This window comes from Phalacrocorax aristotelis, chromosome 6, assembly GCF_949628215.1.
Source record: "Phalacrocorax aristotelis chromosome 6, bGulAri2.1, whole genome shotgun sequence".
In the NCBI taxonomy this organism is placed as follows: domain Eukaryota; kingdom Metazoa; phylum Chordata; class Aves; order Suliformes; family Phalacrocoracidae; genus Phalacrocorax; species Phalacrocorax aristotelis.
In genome coordinates, this window is record NC_134281.1 from 21,513,849 (window position 1) to 21,534,497 (window position 20,649).

The 20,649-nt window shown below is 37.0% G+C and overlaps 1 protein-coding gene across 5 annotated transcripts in view; it reads left to right on the plus strand.

Moving 5' to 3' along the window:
* Positions 1-20,649, plus strand: part of IARS1 (isoleucyl-tRNA synthetase 1) — a 116,933-nt gene that overhangs the window by 20,078 nt on the left and 76,206 nt on the right. For all 5 annotated transcript variants that reach the window (XM_075096592.1, XM_075096590.1, XM_075096591.1 and 2 more), the window contains exons 6-12: positions 2,171-2,288; positions 5,069-5,216; positions 7,152-7,239; positions 11,323-11,383; positions 12,947-13,042; positions 17,884-18,006; positions 19,471-19,562. In XM_075096592.1, coding sequence (XP_074952693.1) covers positions 2,171-2,288; positions 5,069-5,216; positions 7,152-7,239; positions 11,323-11,383; positions 12,947-13,042; positions 17,884-18,006; positions 19,471-19,562 — 726 coding nt within the window. The remainder of the gene's footprint in view (positions 1-2,170; positions 2,289-5,068; positions 5,217-7,151; positions 7,240-11,322; positions 11,384-12,946; positions 13,043-17,883; positions 18,007-19,470; positions 19,563-20,649) is intronic.

Here is a 20,649-nt window from a genome sequence, read left to right on the forward strand (position 1 = left end):
GGATTTTTAACTTGGCAGCTCCATCTAGTGTTCACCTTTCCTGAAGTTTACAGTTACATTTACGGCTGAATTAAATATTCAGTGTTTCTCCGAGTAGTTTTCTTCTATGCTGTTAGTAGGCAGTGTTCTTCAGAAAGCCAAGTGGAGCTTTTTTCTATAGATATTTTAGTTAACTGTTTTTGAAAGGCAAGTAGAACACCTTCAGTATAAATGCTGTCACTTGTCACAGTCTGCATTAATTATGCTCTGAGATGGTAAGCATACATTTTAAAGATTTTAATTTTTTTTAACCTGCAGGAAAACTTCTGCAGTTAGGCAGCTCAAATGTATATGCTGAAAGCTGTATTCCTGAATAATTTTTGTAAAAGACTGATTTATCTTTATGCAAGTTTAAGTTGATATGGTCTTTGTTGTAAAACAGATGCACTCACTGCTGTGTTTTGAATTTGGGTTAGGGGTCAGGCAGCCAGCCACAGCTTGACTGTGGGTGATGTTTATTACTTTAACAAAATTACTTTTGAGTTGTGTGTGTAAGGTAAGCCACCTTTGTTGGAGTGCACAGCTCTGAAAGACTTCTGGGTTTGGCTCCTCTGTGGCAGAACTTGATGCTGCTGAGGGTCTCTGAGGCTTTATCCATCCAAGAGTTCAGATTATTTTTAATGATGTTAGTGACCACTCAGGAAATTTTAGACTTTTACTAGAGGTCCATGGATGAGTCTGTGTGGATTACATGTCTTTTTCCATATGACGTTCTGTATTTTCTCCAACTGTCTGATCTGCAGGGTAATAATTACTCTGATTAAGGTACCGTATGACCTCCATGATGACATGCCAGGGCATGTCTTTTCATGTTCTTGTTTAAGGCTGCACATACAAATCAGTGCCATGGTCTCCTTGCATTTTGTCTTGAGGATTATAATTTCAAACTTAGAAAGTGAGATGCTGACTTAAATACAGGTCCAGATTCTCAAGCACAAAACCAACAACCTGCAGGAAAAAAATGCTGCTTGCCATGATGGGGTTGGTTGCTTATCAATGAGCTATTTATCTGGAAAGGGACTCAGAAAAGTGATCAGCATGGTTTGAAAACATAGTTTGAATAAAGGAGTTTTTCGAGTCAGCAGTGTTTAACAATTTGGATGTGGAATTTGAAATGGCTGCAGAAATCTGATTTTTTGATTTGAAATTGGTGTGATTATTTAAGGCTTGCCCTCTCCTGCCTTTACTTTTAAGGTAGCCAACCTTCAGACTGTACCACTAATTGTGCCAGTCAGTGAGACCTGATATTCTGACAGATGTTGATGATCCTTTAGCAAACGCTGCAGTATTCAGATAACAGAGAAATGTGGGGGTTTGTCCATCACGTGGACGCCCCGTGAGTTGCTATGTGAAGTACGTTTCTCTTCCAGCTTTCAGACATCTGGAGCATTGACTGAATTTGTCATATTGTAATATTATGTGCTGTCTTGATTATTGTAAGAAGATGTAAGGATCCAAATATGCTACAGACTATATTGAAGATTTCATAGATTTAAAGCTTGATGTGAAACTGTGGTCTTGGACAGGAACTGAGTCCAGAGTGAGATGAGCTAACAAAGGAGAATGTTAATGTAAATTGTGGGAGCATAAACTGAGTTAGCTGTGCCCTCTTGTGAAAAATGCTCTTCAGATTGTTGGAATTTACTCGGGGTAGGTTGCAGGTATCTCTAACCTGTATCTGTCTCTCTCCTGTAGCACTGGTTGCTGTAGTAGGTGCTTAAGATCATGTGATAAGTGAGCAGCCATGTCACTACATGTCTTCTCTCTAAACTATGACTGATTTCAGTCATGTTAATAGTTCAAATTTCAGGTCGTTGTTGTATTCAGAAAATGTGAGAAAGATTAATCAGCAATACAGATTTACGTTTCATCTAAATACTATGTGCTGTGCCGTCAGTGCATGGAAAACCAAGCTGGTGAATAAGCTAAAGCTAAAAATCAGCCGGAAATACACTTGCAATCAATTTATCTCTTTTCTTTTGACTTGCAAATATTGTCTTCAGTTGATGATTGATTGTTTAAAAAGGGGTCATTCAGAACGGCACCCCAGCTAGAGCAGAGCCCCATTTTGCAGTTGATTTATTGAATTTGAAACACCAAGTACTATTCCATGTTCCTTGTTTACTTCCAGGTGGGTTTTCAAGCAGCTGTATGACAAAGGACTGGTGTATAGAGGTGTTAAGGTCATGCCTTTTTCAACTGCATGCAATACGCCACTGTCAAACTTTGAGTCCCATCAGAATTATAAGGTAAGTCAGTATATGTGTACATTATATGTTGCAATCAGATTTCTCTATTTTTTTCAGTTTAGATTTGGAAAGATTTAGTATCTTTTGCTTGGTGGTACATAAGCCTATTATTACACTCCAAATTGGTAGCAAAAACATAGGTAAATGGGTTAGTTTTTATTATATTTTGCTGCGTTTGTCTAGATTGCTTGATCTCAGCCTTCCTTCCCGTTCTTCTTGGTTACTACTTATATATGTAAAATACATGCTTTGTTTTATTCTGGTAAATTACTCTCACTTCCTTTCTGAGCTCTCAAGGTGAGTATTGCACCATGTTGGGTTTTCATGGTAAATACTGAGAGGAGAGGTACAGCTGTCCCTTTCTGTGCAGATAGGAAAAGAAGAAGGTCCTTGGCAGAGCTGAAATCTCCTCTGAGGGGATTAATAAGAATTTTCAAAGACTGTGTTTGGTTGTAGTACAGTAGGATAATTGCTCTTTTAAGAATCATTACTTTAGATTGAGAAATTCCAGGTAATGTTTTACGTAATATAATGCATGGTATACTATGGTTTATAAGATGTTCCTTTAAAAATGAATGACTAGATATAGTAGGTGCAGCTTCTTATTTGCAACAAACTTGTATTTGCATATGTGAAGGAAGACCCTGTGTCCCAGTTTTCCAAATTTCATGTTAGTCTGTGGACAGAGGTTTTGGATCCTTTTCTAATCCCCATCCAGGCCTCCGTATCCTTACATCATAAATCTTTCACTTGCATTGTTACAGCAGAGAGCTAGCAAGAACTGTACATCTGGTCTTTTTTACATCTTGCCTAAAAAAGGTCAATTTGCTGGCCAAAAATAGTGTTTTTAAAACAAATGTTTAAATAGACTTGCAGTACAATGCAGTCCACAGATACTAGAGCTTTCAGTATTGCTGAGGGGTATTTATCCATACTGAAGAATGCAGGTTTTGTGACTTAAGAAAGTGAGACCTGCAGTGATATCTCAATATCTGTGTCTGTCTGACAACTGAATTACTTTGCTTGTACTTATGAACTGACATTTCATATAGGCTCAGATTAGTGAGCCTTCTTTAGAACAAACTCTGTTGGTGTGTGGTTCTTTTTGTCTACACCCCTTCTCCATAGAGCAAAGCTCCTTCTTCTTGAGTCTTAATGAAATATTTAGATGCTATTTCTTACTTTAGAACCAATACAGCGTGTGTGGAGTGTCCTGCTCTGCCACTTGGTGCAAAAATGATCTTTTTCGTCTGCTAGAGGTGGTATTTTGAAGTCTGAAATGTTGAGGGTCTGTAAGCTGCATGACTTAGTCTTGGCGAGACCAATAATTTCTGGGTGTAAGGCAGCTGTTACATTTCTCACTGTAGAAAGCAGGCTTTGGGTTCTGTTTATTGATCCTGTGAGAAACAGGACACAAATTTTGAGAAACAGGACACGAGAAGCATGTTTAGAAACTGAGTTAAGTTAAAATGTTAAATGTTAAAAAGTTAAAATGTACACATGAGTAAACTATTTTAGCAACTTGTATTACACTTAATTGAAGAAGAGTTGTCTTCATATTAAAACAGGCATAATTTTGTGAACAAATAGAATATTATACAGTGTCATTGATTGGCAGCCTGGATGTGTGTTTTTTTTTTTATGGCTTGCCATTTGTTTTTATCTGCCTGGTCAACTCAGTGCTTCAGAAAAATGAAGTGAATAGCCTACAGTGTTGTTTAACAATTGGTGGAGACACAACAGTAGTGATGGCTTGATCTTTGCTTGGTACTGAGCGTGGCTGAAGAGTTATGTAATATTAATGTTTTACTTCTGACTGCACCAGATGTTCGCAGAAAATTCCCCCTGGAGCAGCTATTAGCTCAGACATAAGTAGCTGTCTGTACTATGATGCTATTAACTGTTTCATGATGCTGGATGGAAACCAGAGTGCTTTGCACTAGAAATGATGGGGACAGAGGACCTATTCATGTGTTCGGGGTCTGTCCACATGACACCCACTTTTGTTGAGCATTTAAAATTAATAGTGAAAATTTCACATTTGCAAGATCAGAAGTTTTTTTTCAATCTCCTCTTCTTAACATGTGACGTGAACTAATAGGACTGTACCTGTCTGAAAGAAAGACTTGTTTTCAGGGGATTCTTTTGACTCATTTGGAGGAGAATTTTATTTTTATGGAGTAGCTGACAAAGTTTCCTTCCAGAGATTATTTTGCTCTTCAATATTGATGTACTCTTGTTTTTAAGTACTCAACTTCTTTTCCTGTGTTAACAATAGCTTCTTAATAAGAGATTGCATTTTCCTAAGTGATGAGTATTCTTCCTACTCCCTGAGGAAGGAGAGAAAAAGCCGAGAAAAGGCTTTGTGTAGCAGTATCTGAGAAACTGCTGATTTTCCTGACAGTTAAGATTGATTATAAACTTTTAAAATGGGATTATAAGAGGTACCTGAGGGAACTGGCACTCAGCTCTCTGTGGTGTTTTGGCAGCCAATTCCCAAAATCTCACAGCTAATCTGAATTTTTAGCCCTGTGGCCTTGTCGGCCTGAGAGTTTGCACTGGTATAACAGAGCAGCATTGTGATTTTCTGTCTGAGCTTTCTTAAGCTGCCATTTCACCTTCTACCACTACAGTGATGAACTAAGCAAGTTGCAAGAATAAGTTTTGGTGGGTGGTAGTAATAGTTGCTACTTTTTAGATTTATATTTTCTCACTGTACATGCAGTAAAACCTTTTTTGCCCCCTCTTTTTCCCCGCTTTGACTTTACCTTGTTTTAAAGGATGTTCAAGATCCGTCGGTGATTGTGAGCTTCCCACTGGATGAAGACACAAGTGTGTCTCTTGTTGCTTGGACCACTACTCCTTGGACCTTGCCTAGTAATTTGGCCCTTTGCGTTAATCCAGAATTGCAATATGTAAAATTGAGAGGCAAGTGTTAACTGAAGGTGACATAATGAACATTTCTTTCTTCAGTGCCTGTGAATCTGTACTTATATTTTGTATGATACTGCTTTATGCTAAATTTGTAGCACTTTGCTGGGGTTGGATCAGTGTTACTTTGAAGGATGAGATTTACTTCCTATATGGCTGATAATTTCCAACTGCCATGCTCTTTATTTTACAGTCATTGTGAGAACTGTTCCCTAAAAATAATGATAGAAGAGACAAAGAACAAGAGCAAATGTTTTATCTATTGTCTTAAAGTTGCACTATATTTAGGAGATGGGGAAGTGTGGCTGGGTGCCCCCAACTATCTTTCTTCCCTCCTTTCTTGGGGCTTAGACTCATGAACAAGGTACTGCTATGTGACAGCTAAGTTGCAGCAACTGAACGTCTCTGTACTCTTAACCCATAACAGACCCAAGATGTCACATACTAGTCTCAACCTGACTGAACTGTGTTTTGTAGCACAAATACAAGGCAAGGTATATACTGTGGTTTCCAATGTAAGAGTATATTTGACCAAGTGCTTTGGCTTACCCATGGACCATTTGGCTGTGCCTGACTAAACAAATTGTACTATAAGGTAATCTCTTTCATGAGAGCACCCAGCACTTCAGGAATTGTATGCAACACAGTCTGTAGGGTGCCTAAACAATATAGGCTGTTGCTTTTCTCATTACAGCTTCAAGTAGTTTTCTAGGGATTGCAGTTCCACTTTTTTCTTTCAGTTGGCAATGGTGTATGTTATAGTGTGTCTTCCTTTTTGCTTGTGAAAGGATTTATTTTATTCTCGAAATGCAGTCGTCTCTAATTATATCTTAGTCTACACCCCCCCCCCTTTTTTTTTAATAAAAAAGGAATTTGGATAAAAGTACTTCTCGCATTGCTGTTTTCAGATTCTCCCAAACTGCTCACCTTTCCTGACTTCTCAGTGCACATTGAGAGAAAAAAAAAAAAGACACACTCCCTTCTTGTCTTCCCAGATAGTTAAGTTAATGATGGCATTTAATCCAGAGTAAAAAAAATGCCAAAGGAATAATTTCCAGTTCCAGCATAACAATATGGATCTCATGTGTGCCTAAGGTGATGTTAAACATGAAAAGTTGCAGAGGTCTTTACCCTGAACTCCAGGTGTTTGGTTTTCTTTGTTTTAAGAAAACTAAATATGTTTTAGTTTTGAAAGGTTTTAACATTAATTTGGTCATCTCAAAGAGAGTTATTGAGTACTTTCAGAAATAACACCTATACCTGCCTGAGATGCTGAGTTGATGGGTATGGGTGTCTTTGCCCTATAGCCTGCTAGTGGGATGGTGACCCTGACTAAGTTGGTAGGGTAATAGTCTGAATAAAATTTGTCATTGAAGTAAGAGATCAGGGTTATCTGGGAGTAGGAAATGGGTTTCCCTCATAACATTTCACTTTTTATTTGTTTACTCTCTTTAAAAAGAAATCCAAGCATAAAATTGATTGGAATAATAAATCTCAGAAAGGCAGTATAAAGTGCAATCACTACCCCAAATGTCAACTTAATAATATTGATTTTATGTAGTAATTGCCCATCTTTCAATTGTTTCCCTCTGTTTCAGTTACATACACTGAAATTTCTCTGTTGCTTTTCTTTGGAACACTGGTAACAGACAACATAGGGTATTTCTGCCTCTTGAACAAAAACACACATTGAAAATCAGTGGACTGGGTTTGATTGTGTTGTTTCTGTTTAAACTTAACTTTTCAAAAGTGTTGGTTAAGTGGCTGCGTGGGGAAGAAGCAGCTGGAAACTAGTGGTTGATCAGCAGGATTATTCTGGGCAGTTTTACAGCTAATATACCATCTTGCATAAATTGAAAGGTTTTGTAATGGTGCAAATGAGGGTATTAAATTGAGATTTATGTAACTGTTTTGTTTTATTTTATATTCTAGATAATGCCACAGAAAAGATTTACATTTTGATGGAATCCAGGCTGATAGCACTGTACAAATCTGACAGTGAATATGAGATACTTGACAGGTAAGTACTTAAATGATTACACACTTCTTAACTTCAGTATTTTTATAGATCAGAAATTAAATGTTTCAAGAAGTTGGATTTTGCAGTTATCTGAAGATGGGTTTCCCTGCATGTATGTATATCTTGCAAAAATCTATAAAAGAGATTGAAATTTGCTAGAACAAATTGGTCTGGTACATGAAGCTACAAATAGAAGTTGTTTCATTGGATCATTGTAATGTAGTGGGGGGAAAAAAAGGGTTCCTTAGTCCTTCCTTTTCCTGTATGTTTGTTTAAGAAAGACATTAAAAGTCTGAAAAAAACCTGGAGAGTGTCCAAATGCTGAATTGTGCAAATATTTAAAAGGAAATGGGCAAAAGCAAAACTATTGTCCTTAGCAAGCAAATACTGCTTCCATAGGATGGTCTAAGTTATGTAGCTAGTGGCAAATAATGCTTTCTGAAGACTGCTTATTCATCTTGGTTCAGTGGAAAGACATGAATTATTAAGTAAGTCAGGCTGTATAGGGGATGCAGGTATTAAATTCTGTAGCTCTTAGGCAAAATATGTAGCTTGGCTTCTCAAATCTTTTGTATAAAACATCAACCTGTTAAAGAGGTAAAAGACAATGAATATTTATTTGCCCACTTTATTCAGTTCTGTGTGGTGGTGGGGGAGAAACAAATGAAAAAACCCCAAACAAAACCAAAAATCAAACCAACAAAACACAAACAAACCCAACAAAAGACCCACACAACACAAAACCACAATAAAACAAACAAAAAATAACTTGAAATTTTTTTGAGAATAACAAGCCTTCCTCACTGGCACCAGTTATTTTTATTTTTATATTTTTTTACTAAGCAGTTGAAAGCTTTACAACATGTAAAAAACATTTAAAAAAAGGAGGATACACCTTATTTCAGCTAAGCAATTACATGTAGTCATTGAATTAGAGGAATACAGAACTAGAATGTTTGCTTAAGATGTTACCTGCTCTGCCTCATACTGTGACAGTTAGTAATTCTTATTTTGTGTTTCTGCATTGATTCTCCTCCCTGCCTGCCCCTGCAACTGAGTTACCTTCATCCATCACTTACTCTGTAGCAATTTAAGCTGGTACTCCATTTATAAAGATGATTTTCAGTGTTGTCATTCATCAGGGTTGACAGAACTTCTGATCTCCAGAATTTTTTTGTCCCTTCAGAGTCACCAGTAAAACCATTGAACAGTGTCAGCATTGTGACAGTCTCTGCCAGGGTACCACTGGAAATTTTCTTTGTGTCTCATACTGAATTAAGAATAACTCTTTCTTAAAGTGGTTGTGCGTCCACGTAAATGTACAGTTGGCCAGTTAAAGTATTTGTGTCAGAATGACATGCCAAAATGTCAGAAGTCTTACTAACATCAAGACTTAAATTTGCTTACTTGCTATCTAAGCTAGGTGGTCTACCTAAAAAGAAGTAATTTGGCTTGGTGTGAGTTATTCTTGACAAAGTCATATTGTGTGTTCTTTAGCACTTCACTTTTTAAAAACTGTTCAATCACTTAAAGCTGAATCAGGTTGTTATGCTAGTCAACTCGTTTTTAGGCCCATCAGTACTCCATTTCTCTCTCGAAGTATAGATACTTTGTTCCTTTCCAGTCTTTTCAAAGTTCAGAATGTATAAAACTAACCCTTCTACCAAACCCACTCTATTTTCTTAAATATTTTTGAATGTATTTCCTTTATACTTTAAAAAAAATATAATCAAGGTAGATGTATTAATACTTGCTGATCTGTTGTCTTTTGGTTCCAAATTACTCTTTTAGTGGAATACTGCAAATTTAATTTCAGTCTGGTTGCAATCATTCTGTATCAAGAAATGCACAGAACACTTCTGCCTTTTTTTGTTGTAGTGTTTTCATCAGAACTGTGAAGTACCTGCTCTTTAAGACAATCATACGCAGGTTTCGGTTCTTGTTGCTTATGTCCCTGGCTAGTTATATTTCTAACACAACACCACACACACCCCCACCCCCCCCAATATTTGATTTGAATTTTATTTTTATCCTCTCTGTGCCTACACATAAGGCTTCTAGCAATTTCTATTCTCATTGCAGAGCGGTATATTTGTCTTCTTTCTGTATTAGTGCTACGTTCCTCTCAAGCTGACATTTTTGGTCATGCTCCAATTTTTGCTATGTAATAAATTAGTTCTCTCAAATGTGAAATGTGACAGCTAAGAGGTAGCTGGTAGTTGAATGGATCTTTTAAAGATTTAGATCTGTGGGTGTATAAGTTCATGGAAATTAAGTTTCCCATTTCTACTCTTAACTTTTTTTTCTTTCTTTAGCTCACTTTTAAATTCTCAGGCAGTTAGTCCCTCAAGGGAGAGAATCATGACGCTTGCTGTATACGAGGTGGCAGGCTGAAGTCAAGTAATGATCTTACATGAAAATTTTCTATCTGAAGTTGTCTGAACTTCCTGAGTACTCTCAGCCTTCCCCTTCCCCCTGCCCTAAACCAGACTTTTCTCTCCCTTCTCCTCCTAGATGCAGATGTTAGGTTTTTGTGTGAGAGGAAACAGTAGTATTCCTTCTTTGTTTCGTTGATGAGATGGCTAGCATCTTTACCAGAATACTGTCTTCAGTTTTGCAGAAATGTCTTGGTATATTACCCCACTTTTGGCCATTGAAGTGGCTTGTTATTTTATTTAGCAGTGGTAGATATGAAATTATTGAGTGTTTTCTTCCCTTTGTGTTACATTTCAGTCTATTTGCATATTAAACTCTTAATTTCTTTATGCTATTTTCCACTGTTGTCCATTTTCAGCCTGAAGTTCAGGACTTCGTTTATCAAAGTATTTCAGATATCAAAAGAGGAAATTGTGACTGTGATCCACAAATCTTACCTTTCACTTACTTGCATTAAATAAGAATTTAACTACCTTTTTTAATTTAAATAATAATAAAAAAAAGCCAGTTCTGGCGCTTCACATCCTGTGTCTGAGCAATGCCATACCTATGTGGCTGAGCACTGGAATGCTTTTTCTCTCATCTGATCCCAATTAAGTACCTCAAACATTCCTAAGGCTGTTTATAATATAAAATATATAAACCAACCGTGAAGCTGTGGCTTAAAATAGAAATCTTCCCTTTTCCTAGTGGATAATTAGGTATGCTGAGCTGAGGAGTCATGCTATTTCACTTGGCATTAAATACTGCTTGAGTTCCTTTTTGTACAATGAAACAGCTTTGTAGAGTTCCACCCTTTGAAGTAGTCAGATGTTTTATGGTTTGACCGTTGTTTTGGAAGATGTGGATCAAGAATAGTGTAGGGAAAGACCACAGCTGTGACACATCAACAACAGTAACAGTTGTGTTTAAACTACACTTTTTCCTGAAATGGAAGATTTAAGCACTTTCAGCAGAGTTCTGAGCAGTGAATCTCAGTCTAATAACAATCTAGGTCAACTATTGTCAGAAGTCTGAAGTCAGACAGATCTCCAGGCTCTCTCTCTGTCTTCCATTTCTCGTCTGGCACAGTTGGTTTCTCAGTCAGTCCTGTCTGTGTTGGATCTTTCTCTGAGATGCCCATGGAGAGCTTGGATGTCTTGTTCTAGGAAAAGAAATGAGGCATCCAAGCTTTAAATACTGCAGTACCTTGTATCACAGTCTTCTGTGCATATAAGTTCTAGGTGGTTTGGATCAGTGCTTATTTAGTTCTGTTGAACATGCTGAGCTATAGGGCTTTGTTGTTATCAATATTAAATTGAAGCGTGTTTTATCCAGAAGCTCCTTGCCCAGCTTTACTAGAGATAGACTGTGCTTAAATGCTTAATTCCTACATTAATTTACAATGATAGCTTGATTGAAGGACCATCGAAGACAAGTGTACCTGTTGATTGTTAGCAGAGATGCATTAAGACATGCTATGATTTTTGTCTGAGTCTAGGTTGCCAAAGAGGCGTAGAAATGGGAATAAAACTATTGAGAAAACATCTTTTTCTTCATCTTATGAAGTAAAGGGGAAAAAAGAAGTAGGAAAAAATAGCATCCCTACCAGCTGACTAAGCAATTTTTAAGTTGTTAATTTGTGCTCATGTAAATCTTTCTCTTCAGGTTCCCTGGCATTGCTCTTAAAGGCAAGAAATATAAACCACTCTTTGAATATTTTATTCAGGTAAGATGAACAAGTTTGGTGTGTGATACAGCATACAAAGACAAACATAAAAATGTTTCTCTATATTGTTTGTATTAGAGAAAACTTGCATCCTGATAACAAACCCCATGTTCTATTTAAGTTGTTCAAAGTCGTAGTGAAAGGTTGAAAGACAGAAGGTTGACTTCTTAATATATTTTTTGTATTTAATGTATTTAAATACACCCCGAGTAAGAACTCAGTGATATATAGTAGTTCAACTTCAGATTGCAGAGAAACTTCCAATTCACATTAGTAAATAGGCAGTATTCTCTTAATTTGGCGAGTTTCTGTCGAGTTTCTGTCGTCTGCCTGTAAAGTCTCCACATTTTGTATTCACAAGAGTATGACTGTGGATAAGTTGCAGATGCGTAGTGCTTTCAATTGAAGAGTTAAAAGCCTTTGCTAAAATATCTACCGATATATCTGGTTTTTATGCATGTCCTCCTGTGCAGCATTTAAGCACTGTGTAAGTCTAGTGTGGTTAATAGCACTGCAGATAATAATAGAATATCTAGCAATAAGAGAAGGGGTAGAGAATTTATATATTAAAAAAATTTCTGATTTAAAATTAAATTTTTCAAAGAGTTGAAGTGGATTACAGTACTGCTGGACAAGCAGCTGTTAAGTTGTGTAAGGGATTTGGTCATTTATAATGACCATCTGTGCTGAAGTCAGCAAAGGTGAGAACCTCTGTAGGGAGCAGGACTTGTTATTTCTAGAGAAAGGTCAAACACATAGCTGAATCTGAAAAATGGGGCTGTGGGTATAAGGATTTGGAATGGATAAATTTTTTGAGTCCTGATGTACTTCTAGGGAGCAGATGGGCATCTACTGTTTTTTTGGTGGGTTTGGGGTTTTTTGATAACTTATCTCAAAATATTCCTCCTCAGAACAAACCAAACCTAATATTTTGTAACATATTTGGTTCTGCTGTGACTGCAGTAGGTATTTTTAACTACATTTGTTTTAAGGACTAGAGAATAGCTCTTTATTTTTCATTATCTACATACTGAAGACAGACTGAAAATTGTCTGATCTTTCCTTGGCAATTTTTTCTGCCTTTTTAAACTTGACATTTACCACCTCTCATTCTTTGGAAGAAATAAAGAAAATACATTACTATAAAAGCAAACGTCTTTTTTGAAAATTAGAAGGTACAATGGACCTACAACAACGCAAGGTGACTTCTTTATATAGAATGCCTGTAGCTTTCTTGATTGTATCCTCACTTATAGGAGTGCATTGATTTGTAGTATGTTATGCACAGAACAGCGTGAAGATCTGTGGCTTGAAGAGTAAATGACTATGGGGCCTTCTGGAGAGATCCCAGATTTAATTGCATTTGACAGTGTTTAAATGAAGTGTACAGGCTGGGTGTCTTAACGATGGGAAATGATTAAAGAATGTTAAGAATGTCACATTTTACTGTGGTGCTTATTTCTAATGCAGTTCTTTATTCTTGCGGGTGGCTAGTGGCTCTTCCATGTTCTTAAGAATTCTGTTTTGAGGTATATATATGAAAAACATATTTTTGTGTTACAGTGCAAAGATAAAGGTGCATTTGCTGTGGTAGTAGACAGTTACGTGAAGGAGGAGGAAGGCACAGGTGTTGTACATCAGGCCCCCTATTTCGGTGCTGTGAGTATGAACTATGTATCTGTTCTGTTGCTTTTGTTGCAACACAAACTGCTTGGCTTTTTAGCTACAGGGGACTGTCTGTCAGGGTGACTGTGACATTAAGTAATCCTCCCTTTGCTACTTAAAAATGGAAGAATACAATTTAGCATTGTATGGTAACAAGTTCTTGCACTGACTAGTGCCCTTTGAGTGCTAGACTGAAGATTTTTCGAGTCCCTTTATTTGGTTATTGTGGTATGTGAAGTGAACTCACCACTGCACTTTGAGTGTCACTCACTTTGAGTGTCACTCACTTTGAGTGTCACTCACTTTGAGTGTCACTCACTTTGAGTGTCACTCACTTTGAGTGTCACTCACTTTGAGTGTCACTTTGGATGGTAACAGCTGTTCTGCTCAGGATACTGCCCCTCTTCAGTGTTTCAATTTCATTTCCTTACTCGTTGGGCTTTTAGAGAATGAAAAAATGATTTGACTGCTTTTGTACTGAGGCTTTTCCCTTGGTGTAAAAGGATTTTGTTGTACTCCATTCTTTTTTCTGTCTTTATTGTCCTTTCCTTTAGTCTGTTCTTCTGAAAGTTGAGGGATAATTTTTCATGGATTTCATCATTTCAGTTTTTAGACCCATGAATTCAATGCACTAATTTGGACACATTGGCCTTTTTTGTATAATGTCCTGCATTCAATCTTTATCCAAAGATGCCCTCAAAAAACTTGCAATAGAGCTGACAATGCCCAGCAATTAGCAATCCCAGGATCGTGAACTCTATCATCATTTCCAGAAACTGTCGGCATTAGTAATAGGTCTCTTTGTATTCCTGTGAAATATCACATCCTTTTCTGTTTTTTTTCCTTTTTTTTTTTAAGGATGCATCCCTTGTGATGTTGTTTCCCTTGTCAAGATGAACATTAATATGAAAAGATGTCCCAGCTTAATACAGCTGTGTGTAAAGAAAATCGCTGACCTGTATGTTGTTAGTTAATAAAGAAATTTATGGTGACTGGTAAAGTGTCTTAAGAAGTCTGAAGCCTGTCACACTACTTGCACCTCAGATATTCTTCTATAGCTAACTCTTGCAAGGACTTGCCTGAGGGGTGAGGGAGCAGACTTTGTTTTGAGGAAGGAGCTCTAACTATAGGAGATGGAGTAAAGGAAGGGAATAGGCTGCTAGTAGAGAAGGAGCTCTAGAAAAAACTTTCCCTTGGCTGCTGTATTGTTTTGTTGTGTATTTGCACAATGCAGTTTAGTTGTTGGAAACAGCTTGTGGGAAAGCCTGACTGGCCAGTTAAAGCAAGGATTATGTGTCCACTTCTATTTAATTTTGTTATAAGTCCACAGAGATTTGTGTAAACACAGAAGAAAAAAACCATCTTTTGCCTCTCTCTTCTGGGAAGTTAGCAATGATCTTTAAAAGAATTTTTTTTAAAAAAACATGAAAGTATGAGTTAAATGCATTGCAAACTAAAAAAACGCATAAAATGTTAGTGTACTTTTTCCTTGCACAAATATCACAAACAAAACTTTGCACTCATTAGTTAAGGAGCAACTTGACTTCGTGATGCATCATGCATAGACCTGAGCCAACTGGATATGCTTCCTTTAGAAGGAGATTGCATAGTGTATATTGCACTTAATGCTGCTACCTTTTTTCTTTTGGGATGTAAGTGGTTTGCTTTTGACAGCCCACTGATTATTTTTGTTCATAAAGGCTCACAAAGGGTTCTGGTTTAGGTTCAGAAATTCATCATTGTACAGTAGGCTCTGTATAGAATACTGTGTGTAACGTGTTGGCATTAAATGTTTGCCTTTGAGTAGACAACCTTAGATGAAAGAAGGGAGATGTAACTCCTGACTGTAGGCAGGGCTAACTACCTAATTAATTGGCTTCTCTGTGAATTCCATTACTGTTGCGTTGAAGGTGAATAGAAAAGAGGAAAGGGGTAAGTGGAGCGGGAGGCAAGGGTCAGAGGAGAAAAGTGAGCATAGTCCTTCACAGAAAGTGTTGTATCTTGTCTCTATCCCTTCCCCTTGGTGTAAGTAAGTCACTTTGATAAATAGGGATAGAAGGTAAGGGTGGTTTTTTTTGTTTTTTTTTTTAATTCTACTCACTGATACATATTCTGTATGCTGGTAGCCTAGAAGTGTATCCTTCTCCAACAAAACTTAAAGTAAAAGTTTACCTTCATTTAGTTCCAGGATATGTAGTTTCATTGTCTTGTGTGATGCTTTTGCCAAATACAAGCTGCCACACAATATCAGAGCACTCTATTTCAGTTCAAAAGAAATCAAAATTGAAGCTCACAGAACAAGAGAAACCTGTATTAAAAACTCTGTAAACTCATTGTACCTCCAGATTAACATGACATTAGAATTTGGCTGCTCAGGCATTTAATCATATGCAGATATATCTACAGTCAACTTTAAAAGCTTTAGTAACATTTTAATTTGCATACAAGCCCTATACTTTAGTGTCTGCTCAGACTGAGTCACAGAAGTTTCATAGATATATTGCTGTTGCACTCCCTTTTCAGGAAATTGCAAAAGTATACTTGATTTTTTTTAAAAAAAATTTCAGATAGGGAAGCTTTGAGTTCTCATCAATGAGCTGTTTAATAGCTTCTGCTTCATTCATTCTGTTCATTGTTTTTAACTTTTATTTGTAATGTTTTGAGAGATCTAATCATGGCAGCATACAAAAGTGAACACTATGACTTCTTTCCTGGAAAGGACTGAAAATTGTCCTAGCTTTCCAGTGGAGCTTAGCACTTGTGGATTTCTGTATGTGCCTGAATATATCCTTGCGGTTGCTGAAGCAAATCTTTATTAAATTAAATGGCAGGTCAGTCTGGAAAGCTTTTACATTAAAGTCTGAGTTCTTCAAAAGAAAGGAACTAACTGTAGAAGACCAAAATAGCGAAGCCCTTATATATCGTTGGGTGCATCAGTGATACAAATCGAACTGAACCACCTCTTGACCGAGGTCCTGTGAAGTGGAAGGTTTGTTATTATGTTTCAGCTAGGTCGTGAGTGTGCCAAGCTTTGTAGTCTTTGGCTGCTTCTTCAAAGCTTTTTACAATTCACTACGAAATCAGGGTTAACATGAGTTCTGTCATCTGGCCTACATTTTAAACACTACAGTCTGCTTGCTGTTATCACAATGAAAATAGCTGATGAAAGGTCAACTGAAGATGGGCTTATCCCAGTTAATCTCTTGACTGAAGAAGCTGGTTGACCAAGTGGAGGCTGTCCACAGCTGCTGGAGAGTGGAAAGAGACTATGATCTAGAGTAAATGAGTGCTGTAGCTGAGTGGTTTTTCATTGCTACGTGTAAAGCCTTGGTACATGAAGTAGCCAACTTCACTATCCCTATAGATGGGTTTCGTCATTGAAAAATATACTGTGGATCAACAGGCAACATCTGCCAGTTCCAGCCGGAGGGAGCTGGTAACTGCAGGGACTGGTAGGTAGGTTTGGAGGCACCAGATGAGGACCACAGAAAGGATCTGGAAACCCTGCTCTGTCACTCTAAAGTCAGATCCACCTGTGGTTATATCTAGGAAAGGAGAATTCACCTAGCTGTGGAGCACTTGCTGATTTAAAGCTTATTTTATTTACACACTTGCTTCTGGTGCGGTCTCCTTGATCAGGGTGGACAAATATCTTTACAGTGCAACCCCTGTGAAAGAGCTGCTGCATTTCATGAAAGGTAAATGAGCTCTAAACATAGAGGAGGCCAACAGTTCAACTGCCATCAGTTTTGGCAGGCAGGGTCACTGCATGTTGTGTTTCACACTACACAAAAACTCAGGTTTTGTTCCTGAAGTCTGTGGTTTTCCCCCATTTCATCAGAGCAGCAATATAGGAACCTCTAAGACTCAAAAATCAACCTGACTTGATGCAGGCTTAGACAGAGCCTTTTTCTTTGAGGAAAAATGAAGCGATTCAGTGAATGTGCTGACTGATCTGCAGCTGTTCCTTCTTTCCCTCCCACCCCCAATAATGTTCTCTTGCCTCAGGGCAAGAAAGTGGGTAATCTGGAGTGATAATTGGTTAAAATATGGACTTAGTTTCACTTCAGACTTGAAAGTAATATCTGAACTTTTCTAGTCCCATAATAACTTTGTTTTAATCTTTTCTAAGATACCATTGTTTTTATCTTCATGAAAGTCTGAAGTGACCCTCTTTTTCTTACTTTTTTTCTTCCCTCTTTACTGCCACAGGCAATTTATATGGAGGCTGGCCAGGAAAATAAACTATGATGTTGTCCATGTGTGGTTCTTGGTCAGTAGCATTGCCTATGGGCCAAGAAAGATTGAAAAATACAGATTCAAAGGCTTTGGATCATTAAGACATTAAAAAAAAAGGGATTTCTTATGTGAAGTTCCAGAATTAGATTGATTAAAACAACCTGCCTTCTGAAAAATGCCATGTAGTCTTGTGTGTTAAATATACACGAGTCTCTGGCTGGTACAAGAGCATGACATATAGGGGTTGTCAGTTCCATTACTATGCAATAGTAGCCTGAAGCTGTTGACTGCATCTATCTGTGTACATACTCACATAAAATGTGTGTATACATACATATCTGCACAGAGGCATGTGCCCATATCCCCTGTACTAGGTGAGAGAAAATACACATATTCTGAAGAAATCCTAATTTCTGTGGTTAATAAAAGTACACTCCAGTAAACACATCTTTTTCCTATGCATATTTGGGATTAGTGAAGGCTGAGTATTTTGCTATTCTTGTCCAGTCATCACATTTTCTATTTAATATTTAAATTCTTTTTCCAGGGAATGGGTATTTTGTATGTGTATAACTTGGCACTTGTCTCTTTTGTAGGATGATTACAGAGTCTGCATGGATTTCAATATTATTCAGAAAGATTCTGTGCCCGTTTGTCCGGTTGATGCATCAGGCTGCTTCACAGCAGAAGTGACTGACTTTGCTGGACAGTATGTGAAGGTTAGTGGTCTTGGAGAAAGTGAAAAACTACTTTATTCAAGATAAATTTTATATCTGGTAGAAGTGTTCTTTTCTTTTCCTAGGTGGCTTTGTCTTTAATGTGTCTTTGGTAGCTGGAAAAAATCAGAATGTGTTTTAACATCTGCAACTATGTTGCAATTGTTTATTACAATATCTGAAAAGTAAAGAATTTGAAACTGAAGTAATATTGTATATCTAGTAGTGAAAGGGAAAAGGAGTATACCTGTTTGCATCTACTGCAGAAAGAGTCTCCCTTTTCCCTTGTTTCTTATGGAAAAATTATGTGTCAGTCTCTAGGCAAGTGTGCAGAGGCCTCCTTTACCTCTGGATGACTTCTGAATTCACAGATGTATCATCGTTAAGTTTATACCACCCAGCTAATGTAACTTCTTAGAGGAGAGAAATCCAGTCAATTTTTTCCCACTTGTGGGATGTGTTGCAATGTGAATTCACTTGTCAGTAGATACAAGAGAATGCCTGTAAAAAGAGCCCACAGGAGCTCCAGATAGCTACAGCCACAAATACATAGAAAGGAGTCCCTCTTGTTTTCTTAGCACACAGAATTAAAATTGGTTTTAGTCAGTTTCCTGCTACAGTTTCCTGATGCAGTTTGATAGCAAAGCATGTTCCTGTAAACACTTGAATTTACTTGAAAAAAGACTTTAAAATCCAGTATTTGAACTCAAACAGCTATCATTGCTTCCTGCTACATGTTAAGGGAAATAAACATGTAACTTCCAGTGTTCTCTTATCTGCTTACTGGTAGCAATCTGAACTTAAGGCTCTTGGAAAATATTCTTATGATGCTGAATTCTTAGCTTATGAATATTGCTGTATCATCAATCTTTTTATATTTTTTCCTTTCTTTAATGCCATGTTGACACTTGTTTGTTGGGTAGATTTTCTTCGATTTTTAATGTACAACTTTCACTTCCAGCTTAGAATGTAAATCCTGTTTTGTTAGTAAGGTATTGTAAAAGATGCTTCAGCCTCTTTAACTGTAGTCACATTAGAGGAATGTGTTGTAATGAAGTCTAAATGTTAGGTAAGAAGCATTATGTGGCTTCCTGCCACAAAATCAGAAGACTCAATAAAAGATTTAAGATATTAAATAATATGAGATCTGGCTTATAATAGTGTTACAGAAAATTTGATTTCTGTGCACAGTTGTGTGTATGTGGAAACAGAGTTATGGGCAAAAAGGGACTGCTGTGGTATACCAGGATTTGGTGAGCAAATAACTTCCCAAATTTAATGTTTTACAGTGCCTCTGCAGTAAATGCATAAATTGTATAGAAGCTTTTTGGATTTTTTTGTGTGTATAAATACTGGATTATTTGTAGGATTTTTTTTTAATTTGGGTATTAGAGATAAATCCTGTAGTAGCTTACTGAAATAGTGAAATTTGTATTCCAAGGAAAATTTTTTGTTCTGTCTTTTTAGGATGCAGATAAGAACATCATTAAATTACTGAAAGAGAAAGGCAGACTGGTTTGCAGCAGTAGTTTTAAGCACAGCTATCCCTTCTGCTGGAGGTAAGGAGAGAAGTGCATATGGCTTTAAGACTGAGGGTTCTAACCGAGTAGTTCAAGTTTGTCTCATTTTTCCCCTCCCTTCGCCTACTTAAATTTTTTAACAAGTCTAAAAGTAACAGGAATAAAGAATGTTGAATCAGGAGGGCTCCAATTTTGTTTTAGTAATCAAGTAAATGAAAATTTTTTGCTGTAAATATGATTAATTTAAATGTAGTGCTGAAAACTCTTTCCCTATTATGGTTTAACAGGTGTGTTTTTGTAGCTTGAACTTCTCATTCTTCAGTGTTGCGTGTAGTACTGCTAACTACATATTGAAGACGGCTATTGAAGCTTTTCTCTTTATCTAGCTTTAATGCTACTACGTGAAGTGTTTTAGCAGTGTACATTTATCTTTGCTCTGTAGTAAGAATAACCTTTACTTGTTCTTGAATAGCATGTTTGGTTTGTTTCAAACAGCTACCCAGGGGAAGAAGGGGAATTGCTCTTCAAGTGTTATGTCCTTGATGATTTGGGACAATTTTTGAAAAATAGCAGCCCAAAACCAAGCAATGCTTTTGTTTTTCTTATGCAGCAGTTCAAATGGACAGTCAAGGCCTCCTGAGACAAACCAGTAATGTAGAAATGCTGATTATGTAGAACATGCTTAATCCTGCCACTCTGTTGACATTTTTGTTGATTGATGATAAGTTGCAGGCAGTACCTAGCAGCAAATTATCTGGTGGGAAGAATAGAATAATGGATTCTACTTGAACAGTTCATTTCACTGCCATCAGAAATCAAACCATAATTGGAATATGCTAAAAGTAGAAAAGTAGTTCATAACTTTGAACATAGTTATAAGTTATTTTGATTAACATAAGAAAACTTTGAACTCAGACTCTTCTACTTAATGTACTACTGTTTATGCTTTTCTGTGAAACCAGGCAGTTGTCGAATCCTTAGTATGTTGAGATATTTTCCATCTTTTTACATGTTGTCAAATTAGGGCCCCCCTCTACATTTTCTTGTTATTGTGATATGGAGTAATTTTCTGTCAACTAAACTTTAAAATCTGAGAGAGGAAAAAAAGTAACAACTTGGTAAGTAC